Here is a 10815-nt window from a genome sequence, read left to right as displayed (position 1 = left end):
AATGTATTATTTACTACATTAAATATATACATTTTTATATTAGTTTATGATCATAATGAAAGTAATTTTTGAATTAGCTTCCACTGGATTTAGAAATGATTGACTAACCGTTTAACATGCGTTTAACCGCTCACGTGCATTTTAATTCGCCCATTTGCGTCATCCTCCAATGTCTTCGTTAGGTCCTCCACCAATTTTGGAAACGTGGTGCCAAAATTGTTACTAATTTGTTTTTATAAGGTCAGTTTTGGATTTGAAATTGTTAATAACTACATTTTTAATATATTACTAACTGATATTTACAAAAAATAACAACTTAAAATGTTATTTTTTGTAAACATCAGTTAATGATCAGCTAGTAGTATATTTACAAAAGTAGTATATGTTCTTTGAACTATTTAGACTGACCAGATTTCCACCTTGCGTCACGGTTTTTTTTAAAAACAGTATATTTGCGTCAGTGTACAGTATAACGATCATTTTATCTTTAAATGTGTTTTTCCGAAACAGCCCTTTTGGGAATTTGCTGGAGTGATTGCTCGAGACAAATGACCCGATCGCTATAATGTTTTTTTTTTGCATCTCCTTATATAATTCTCCATACGATGGTCCTCCAGTATTTGATCTGATCAAAAAATCGAATTTTGGCATGCCAAAACGACCAATTTTTGGAAAAAAATAACTTTTTTTTTACATGCCGCCATTTTGTCAATTTTTGATTTTTTTTGTTCGTTCGAGGGTCATCGTACAGACAATATATTTTAGTTTTCAATAATTTTTTTTGGTTTTAATCAAAGTAGAAGCTGCAATCACTCCAGCAGTGGAGGCCTTTTTTTGTCGCCCCTGTGTGATCGCTTGTCATTTCAAAAATATTTTAATATTTTATTTAAAAAATTTTACTGTGTATTCTCAAAACATGTATAAATATACCCTCAAAATATTACATAGATGGATTCACTAGTTTTTTTTTTATTTTTTTAATTCCCCATAATTTGCTTTTTTTTAGGTTGTCAGGCTAGCTAGGAATGCCCCTTAAAGCATTGCTTTCATAATTATCTGTTTTTCATGAATGCATAGTAATGTATATAGTTTATTTATAAGTTGATAATAATCATTCAATTAAATTATTTAATTAATAATATGAATGATAAAATATTTTACTCTAAGGGTATTCTTCGGTTACACTAGACAACAAATTATCAGTATTACTTATCATGTTTTTTAAAGAACACATTTTAGCATGACTGATCAAATTCTTGTATAAAATATCGATAATCTTATTAAACGCGATGAAAACTCAGGGTTGCTTTTGCTTTTCATCATTGAGATATAAAATTATTTTAATAAATGGTTTTCCATTTACAGTTTTCCAAAAAATTTCGTCCATGATTGTCTTCAAAGTTAATATTAATATTGTTTATTCTATGTGGAATCAACTAACAAATTAAAAATGTGATTTTATTAGATACTGTGCTTATGATTTATAAAATGAATGAAAGAATTAATTTCATTTGCATCAACATTTCAAGTTGATGTAAATTACGCTATAATAATTATGATTACATATATTTTTTTTACAATTCTCATTTCGGACGTTATTTTACGAAATTTGAACAATATTTAAATCTTGAACAGATCTGACGTATTCCGTTAATTGAAAGTATCCGCTCTATATAAATATCTATGTTGTAAATCTACAGTGGCGCATCTATATTCAACACATGGGTATCTATGGAGATGCCTTGACATGTGTCAAATATTTGCGTCAGTGTCATATACAATTTAGTTTTTTGCCGCAAATAAAGCTAAGTAGTAGGTTGGAAAGTTATTTTCGTCTCAAAAGTACTTTAATTCAAATGTTTTTATGTTGATTTCATAAAATGGCAAAGAGAAAGCGTTCTCAAGACGAAAATTTACAACCTCAATATAAACTTATGTTAGTGATAAATACAACAGCAAAACAATGCAACAAAAATGAGGTTATCTACGGTATATTTAAAAAACATTCATAATACTATTTAAAATTGTGATTAACTTCTATCATGTATTTTTAGATAAAACCACGAGCATGCTATTTAATGGAGTCAAAAATTTGAGTAAAATAGAAAATAATAATAATCAAGAGAAGAATGAATAACAAAAACAATCCAGAGACGGTAATAATAGTTTTGTTAATAACTTACTTGTGTCACGTTTAAAGTTTATAAAATATATACAAGTTTTGAAAAAATATTTAACTTATTGGTAATTTATCTATAAGACTTTGGCAAGAGTTTTTACTGAATAAATAACTGATTTCTGTTAGATCTCAAGCAACTAACTGATTATTTAAAACTGTAAATGATATCAGGACAATAGACTTCTCTTTATTTATATTTATAACTGTATGTTTTTATGAATATATTCATATGCATACACAAACTCTTCATAGCGAATTTCAACATGCTTTTTTTTCTTTTTATATTTAAGACTTAATTTTATTTTATATTTTAGAAGACTTCTCTTCCTTACTGTGATGATAATGCATTGTGAAATGCTATTTCTGTGATAAAATAAGTGTGCTGAATGTATTGTTCAATGTAACAAATGTGAAAATTTGTATTGCAAAACCTGTTCTATAATTGTGTAAGTTCCTTTTTTTATATATTCATTATTTAAAATTAGTTAATAATTAGAACTATTTTTATTTCAGATACGATCAACCAGATATTTCACATTTATGTTTGTCATGTGTATAAAACATCGATTCGAATGCATAGTTAATACCTTATTGCTTTAGAGCATGAATTATTTTAATAATTTAAGTCTACTCCGTCTATTATATTTTAATATTTATTGAAGTTTGTACAACTATATTATGATACTTATAATGTTTAAAGAAAATTAAATAAAAAATATTTATTAACAAATTAAAGTAACATGCTTTTCAAAAATATAATCTGAAAAATTTATTTGTGTAAATTTACAATTCATAGTTGTTGTTCACAAAAATAAGCTTTATTTTGATACAAGTATTTTTGTTTTCAAGATTTATGAAAATTTCGAATTATTGCTTATTATTCTTTGATTTAACTTTTATTTATTAAAAATACAACTAATTCTTTTAACAATTATCATTTTTATGCAAATTATAATGTTTGGGCACTAAACAGAAAACAATTCATTAAAAACTAAAAATGCCAATTACTTCATTAATTAATATTAGCAAATAATGTAATTTACTTTATCTATTCATAAACATAGTGAAAAATTAAAAATTTCAATCCCGTTACATCTGATTAAAATAATTTCACTCTGTACCTCCAATTTTACTAATTTTATCTTTTGAAACAACAAATTTAACTCATAAATAATTGCATCCTATGTTTTAAAAGTCATGTATTCATTGAATTTATGTTTCTTTTATAAGACTGATATTAGGAATTTCGAAAATGAAATTTTTTTTACAGGAAAGGAAGGCATTCTTTGAAGAATGATCATTTTAGTAAGAAAGCTTTTTAATATTTGCTTGAGGTTTCTCAATATATAGGAGTAATTAAAATCAATCAAAGTATAATTAGAAAGTCGACAGAATATTTTTAAACACTATTTTTTTTTTTTTATTGTTATTTTTAAATTTGACAAAGTTAATTTATCATGTGTAAATAATACAGAATACAATAATTATACTTATTAATTGATAATTATAATAATAATTGTTATTATATAATTTTTCTTATATTGAAATGCATTTCAATATACAGAAATTTTTAAATCATATTTATGATTCTTATCAATACTATTTTCATATCTGATAAGATTCATATTTGGAATTTAACTGGTATTATGATTTTCATATAGATCTGGAAGGTTTTTTCGACACTGAAGCATATATATCATATGTAATAAGGCATAAAGACCATTGTATTAAATAAATTAATAAACTATAGTTGTGGAACTTCTTGTACTGGAATTAAACATTCGAAAAATGAAAATAATCAATATTAATAATAAAATTTGATCAATAATTAATAACAATTGTTTTAGATATTTCCCAATAGATTATTATAAAGCTTTAACTTTTATAATTCATATTTTTTAGACGGAATTAAAGAGCTTATAAATTTGGAATAAATTGAATTTTTTATATTAAATTTTGAAAAAAAAAATTTTTTGAAAATTAACAACCTCGAGCATTGAAATAAATTTAAAATTTAAGAATTTTGGAAAGAATGTTTTTCAAACATGTCAAAAGTTCTTTATTTTGTGCATATTGGTACGGAACTATTACAAAGAATGAATCAATTTTCTGAACAAAATACAAATATTAAAATTGCTTATTTGATGTATATAACATAATTTGAAATGCTCGTGTTTGGAAATTTTTCTTTATATTTTCGAAACCAAAGACCTGCCTATTCAGAATTTAATCATAAAGTTATTAATTTCGTTAATATAAGTATAAAATGTCTTTGAATCATTCAAATCAAACGCTCCGTTCTCTCAAAAACTGAATGACCATTTTTGGCTAGACCTGCCTTTGCCGAAAACTAATCAGCACTTCTTCCCATCAATAGGAATCGAATGTTTTTGGAATCATTCAAACTTTATTTATCTGCACATACATACATAAACACACATACATACATTATAGCATTCTATATCCTTCCCCCATGGGAGGACGAGAGATAAACAGAGGTATTATATGTGCACTATTGCGCGTACATAACGCACGGTCTATTTTTTGCAACTTAAATTAGTTTTTATAATTAAACCACTTCTCATAGGCCTATAATATTTTACAAGGCTCGGTTTGATCATCAGCTCTATTACCATGAGAAGCAAAGATAAAAGAAGAGTATGCGAAGTTTCATCAAAATCCACAAGAATAAACCTGAGGGTCCCTGTGAGGCTGACTGATGGTATTATAATGAGGCGGTATTGAGTCCGGATTCCGGAATACCCAGACAAAAGACCTAGTTTGGGATGCATTCGCGCATACATCCATTTTTTCTAACATATCATCTTTATAAAGATGAATAAAATCTTCATTTTCGATTTTTTTTTTGCGATTACTACAATACTTACCCTATCGAAAATTAATAAATATAAATTTAAGTATATGTATATAAAAATAATTATTATTTAAAAACGGTATTTTTGCTTGAATGGATGTCATGACGTACAATCAGTCATGAAGAAAATAAATCATTAAACGTCAAAATACTGTACATATATATTTTGACGTTTCATGTTTTCTGTCGCTATCATTTTGTTGTTACACGATAGTACAGACAGATTATTTATTATACAATATATTGTTTCTTTATAAAGATCATATTTATTAAAAGCATCATTGAAATTTGAAACATATCGGCCCCACCACAAATTACCACTCCTATGTTTTTACTTGATAACCGAAGCAAAGTGCATGGATGTCATAAGAAAGATAATTGTCCGTGTGGATAGTGATTGGCATTATCGTGTCGCTTGTTCAGTTGAAGGCTGTGCTTGTATATTTACTTTATCCATTTTTAAAAATATTTTTCTACTAAAATAATTAAAATGCCGACAAAAAATAAAGTTTGCATCGTTGGGTCTGGAAACTGGTAAGCAGCATTCAATTTATAACCTTCAATTACAATACCGGTTTATATAATTTGTTTCTATTATTATTGTTTTTATTATCAGGGGCTCAGCTATTGCTAAAATTGTTGGACATAATTGTGCCAAATTATCTCATTTTGAAGATCAAGTTACTATGTATGTATATGAGGAAATGATAAATGGAAAAAAATTAACTGAAATCATAAACGAAACTCATGAAAATGTGAAATATTTGCCAGGTCATAAACTTCCAACTAACGTGGTAAGTATTTTATTTATTTATTATTATTTTTGTGGTTAAAATATATTTTATCTTTGTTTTCTTGTGCAATTGACCTTCAAACTTCTTTCATGAATTCAATCAACATCCAATTGAATGTTTTTATGTACTTTCTAAACATATTTTTGTGTGCATTCATTTCCTATATATGAAATATTTATTTTTATCTAAAATTATCGCACCTTTTTGATGTGTTATATAAATTTAAATATCAATATTTTCATCTTATCTTCTAATTTACCTTTTATGACTTGAACTTTGTACCTCATATCATTCGTATCTCATAAATTATCTTGATAGAAGTTAATTTATTTATGTAAATATTTGTTGTTTTACAAAGTATATATGTGGATAAAAGAAATAATCTTTTATATAGGAATAATGTAACTAATAATATATTGCTTTTTATATTTTTATAATATTATATTCATACAGGTAACCCCTCACATAACACGATAGATACATTCTATAAAAAAACTAGTGTTTTATGCTAATCCGTGTTATACGGGACAAGAAACTAGTACAAAAGAAAGGGTTACATTCCAAGAATTCAAAAAAACATGCTATATATCATGAATGTATAATAAATATTATTACATTTATTTATTGTTTTAGGAAGTAATAATAATTAACAAGTAAGAGCTTTCCAACATGATCCTTTTTTTGCAAGATATACCTCCAGATACGTGCATTATCTTTTGCACAAAAATATTTGCGGTTACTTGCTTTTAGAGAAAAGTTATTTATATATTTACCACTTGCAAAGTTATCTGTATTGAAATTTTATGCTCATTTTATTTAAAGGATCTTTGTTTAAGACTAATTGATTAATTGTTTGGATAATCCTAGATTTTATTTTTGATAGAATGTACGTGTTCCTATAATAAATATAAAATTAGTTATCTTTTGCATTAGTTTAATCACATTTATTAAGCTATTGCATGACGATTTTTAAACCTAAATAAAGTTTGATTTTGATGAGTTTTACTACATTTCTTATTTTATTAGGGTTTTGCTCAATTTTTAAACCGTGTTAGAGCCAATCCATATTGTAGAAGTGTAGCGTGTTATGCGGGGGTTACCTGTATATTCATATTCTATTTCTATAAATGTAGTTTTTGAGTATCCATGGATGGTATGTCAACATGTTACCGCAAATGCTTATCTTGCTACTTTTCTACCTCAGATTGCAGGTTTCATATTTTCAGACTCAGTATTGTAAAGCATTGCTCACTTGGAAAAGATAAATTTTAATTAAAAATTGTAAATAAAATCATGTTAAAGATATTTCAGTTACAATTGCTCACTTGGAAAAGATTAATTTCAATTAAAAATTGCGAATAGAATCATGTGAAAGATGTTTCGGTTACCATTGCAAACTCTATAAATTATTGGGAACATTATTTTCAGTTTTTCATAATTTATTCAGGAAATATTAGACACCTATGCATTTAAAGCTGTAAAAATTAATAATAGTTGCTCACATTCTAATTTGATGTTTTATTTTTAAGATTGCAGTACCAGATGTAGTTGCAGCTGCTCGAGAAGCTGATATTTTAATTTTTGTTGTCCCTCATCAATTTGTCAGATCCTTGTGTGCAACTTTATTAGGTAATTGTAATAAATGATGTATATTTTTATTTATATTTCGTATATTTTATAACTATATAATTTCAGGAAAGAGATAAAACCAACTGCTGTTGCATTATCTTTAATAAAAGGTTTTGATCAAGCAGAAGGTGGTGGTATTGACCTCATATCTCACATTATCACAAGACATTTAAAGGTATATAGTATAGACTATAAATAATATTATATACAATAGAAATTTAGTTCTAAATTTCCAAATAGAAATGTTTAAATTATGAGTGTTGATTATCATACATGTTTTTTTTTTGCACCAAAAATATATGTTTCTTGCCTTTTTCTCTAATTTCTTTAATATTTATGCTTCAATTATTTTTATTGTTAATAGAATATACTATTGATCTTTTTATAAATGAAAAAATTTCCTACAGGTGCCATGTCATGTTTTAATGGGTGCAAATTTAGCTGGCGAAGTTGCAGATGAAAAATTCTGTGAAACCACAATTGGTTGCAGAGATAAACGTTTAGCACCTTTATTAAGAGATTTAATTCAAACTGATTATTTCCGTGTTGTTGTGGTTGATGATGAAGATGCTGTAGAAATTTGTGGAGCACTAAAGGTAATAACAAAACTTATTATAACAACAATAACGAAAATTTATTATGCTACGTAATGAGCTAAATTTATTTTTAGTAATGAATAATTATGTTTTTACATGAATATTAAGTTATTTGATAAAAATAAATTCTGATACATTTTATACCAATTTTAATAGAACATAGTAGCATGTGGTGCAGGATTTGTAGATGGTATGAATCTTGGAGATAACACCAAGGCAGCAGTTATTCGTCTTGGTTTAATGGAAATGATTCGTTTTGTTGATGTTTTCTATCCAGGAAGTAAACTTTCTACTTTCTTTGAATCTTGCGGTGTGGCTGATTTAGTTACTACATGTTATGGTAAGTTAGTAATATATTACTAATAAGATTTAGATTTCTAAAAATTTCAATTTAATTCACATATAAAACTGTGTACTTATTAATTTATAGCATCTTTAATTTATTTTACTGATTATTTATACACTCATTTTTAGAAATGGTATTTTAATAATGTATAATTTAATTTAGGACTATTAATGATAATACTATAATTAGATAAAAATATTAATATGATGAACTATAGTTGAATAATAAATTATTTATTTTTAACTTTTTCTAAAGAAGAGGTTGTTTCATATCTCTCATATTTAAAAATACTTATAAATGATAAATTTAATAACTTGTTTAAAAAAAAAAGATGCTTTTAGTTCTGAAACATGAAATCATAAATAATATTAACTATGGTTGCAATTGCACGTGAGTGTCCTTTTCTTTGGTTTTTATTCTATATATTTTATAATAAATTTTCAGGTGGTAGAAATCGTAGAGTTTCTGAAGCATTTGTGAAAACAGGTAAATCATTGAAACAATTAGAAGACGAAATGTTAAATGGTCAAAAATTGCAAGGACCAATTACAGCGGAGGAAGTTAATTTTATGCTGAGAAATCGTGGCATGCAAGACAAGTATGTTATTATTTATTGGATTTTGTGGTTTATTTATTGGAATAATTTTATCCTTATATTACAAATTAATTTTTCATGGTGTTTATCTTTAGAAATGTTTTTTTTTTATCAATGTATTAATTTAAGTTTTGAAAAACAATAATGACACAAAGTTTCATACTGGTTGTCTTGGTCAACATTTTTGGTATTGTAAATTATTTTTGTAATACATATTTTTATTAATCATTTCAGATTTCCTTTGTTTACTGCTGTTCATAAAATTTGCACTGGAGATATGGATGTTAAAGAATTTCTTAATTGTATAAGGAGCCACCCGGAACACATGTAAGTGCCTGCTTTATAAAATATAAATCAGATTTAAAATGCTTATCTGATGGTAAATATTTAGTAATGTTCTTTTACATGAAGCATAAGTGAGAGTTTGCTAGTTTGTTTTGATTATTTCGCATGCTTTTCATAATTAGTAATTTGAAAAAGATATACACATAATAATCATCTTAAAAATACTAGTTTTTTACTTGTATTTTCATGATCGTCAAAACTACACACTGCTGTTAGATTTTAAATAATGTTAAATTTTAAATTACATGTTATTGCTATTTGAATTTTAAATATTAAATACTATATTGTAATGTTGATATCTATATATAACCATTTTATTTAAATATGTTTTGAATCATTTTTTAAATTATATATACTTAAATGCTGGACCAACCATTGTAAAATATAATATTATAGATGATTATAAATTTGTTATAACTTAGGTAAATTTATATTTTTTTATACTTGTATCAATTGTTTAAATTATGGAAATGGTTAAGAACATGTTATTTTTAATGAAAATTTATTTTATGTTTGGAAATTTTTCCTACTTTTTATATATCTTCTACATAAGAAGTATTAATAAAATTGATTATTGTTATTAAATATGACATTACCCCTTTTTGTTTGGTTTTTATTTATTATCACTATCCTATACCTAACAAATTTAACATGTTTTATAATTTATACATTTTCTAAATATTTGTAAAGTATTGCTATTTATTATTTACCAAATTGGTTTGAGTTCTTCTATTAGAAACCTTTCCGAGCTGCTTCCGATTGAAACTTATAAATTGTTAATCTGTTGCATTGCTTTGTTTATAATCATTGTTTCCCAAATAAGGGGCTGTGAATACTTAACTATTTAGATACTTTTGAGATTTTTTTAAAAATTAATTATTTTTGTTTTATGTTTTGCTAATATAAAATCTAATGAGAAACACTGGTTTAGAACAATTTTGGGTGTAAGTTTAAAAATAGCTTACAATATTTGAAACATTTTTGATAATTTATGTATAAAAGATATTTTACTTTTTCAGATTTGCACCATTTAACATCACATTATTTTGACATATTTGCTTGTGGTTTTTCGAATGATTTTATTCCTTGATAACCCGAAGAAAATCCTATCCTAAAAAATCCCCACGTATGTTTTCTTGCTTGGAATCAAGGTAATAGTGATTATCGTTTTACAAGTTTGTGTGTGAATTTGTGTAGAAATTAAAGTTTTTTATTATTTCTTCTTACACTTTGCATTTTTAAATAAAAATATAATGTAATTTTTGTTTTTAGGCTGAAAGGTGCAGCACCGAAATCTTCCCTTTAATATATATGTAACAATTTATTGAAACCAGGTCAGGTTAATTTGTACATAATATAAGTAATGATTGTATATTTTATACGTTTTTCTATGAATTTATAGCAATATAATAAGATTTTTATAAAATTTTATAATTTGGGTAGTATTTTATAAATT

At 25.4% G+C, this 10815-nt stretch overlaps 1 protein-coding gene and 1 pseudogene across 1 annotated transcript in view; one reads left to right on the top strand and one right to left on the bottom strand.

Annotated features, from left to right (window-relative positions):
• Window positions 1-4987, bottom strand: part of LOC113371171 (sodium-coupled monocarboxylate transporter 1-like) — an 18355-nt gene extending 13368 nt beyond the window's left edge. The window contains 1 exon segment of the mRNA XM_026611815.1: window positions 4874-4987. Within this exon segment, the coding sequence (XP_026467600.1) occupies window positions 4874-4987 (114 nt within the window).
• Window positions 4988-5424: 437 nt separating this feature from the next.
• Window positions 5425-10717, top strand: LOC113369874 (annotated as a pseudogene).
• The last annotated feature ends 98 nt before the right edge of the window (window positions 10718-10815 follow it).

Source organism: Ctenocephalides felis, unplaced genomic scaffold (assembly GCF_003426905.1).
Source record: "Ctenocephalides felis isolate EL2017-DRISC unplaced genomic scaffold, ASM342690v1 CF-g0.4_SCAFFOLD_01492, whole genome shotgun sequence".
Lineage (NCBI taxonomy): Eukaryota > Metazoa > Arthropoda > Insecta > Siphonaptera > Pulicidae > Ctenocephalides > Ctenocephalides felis.
This window is presented reverse-complemented; position numbering and strand designations above follow the sequence as displayed.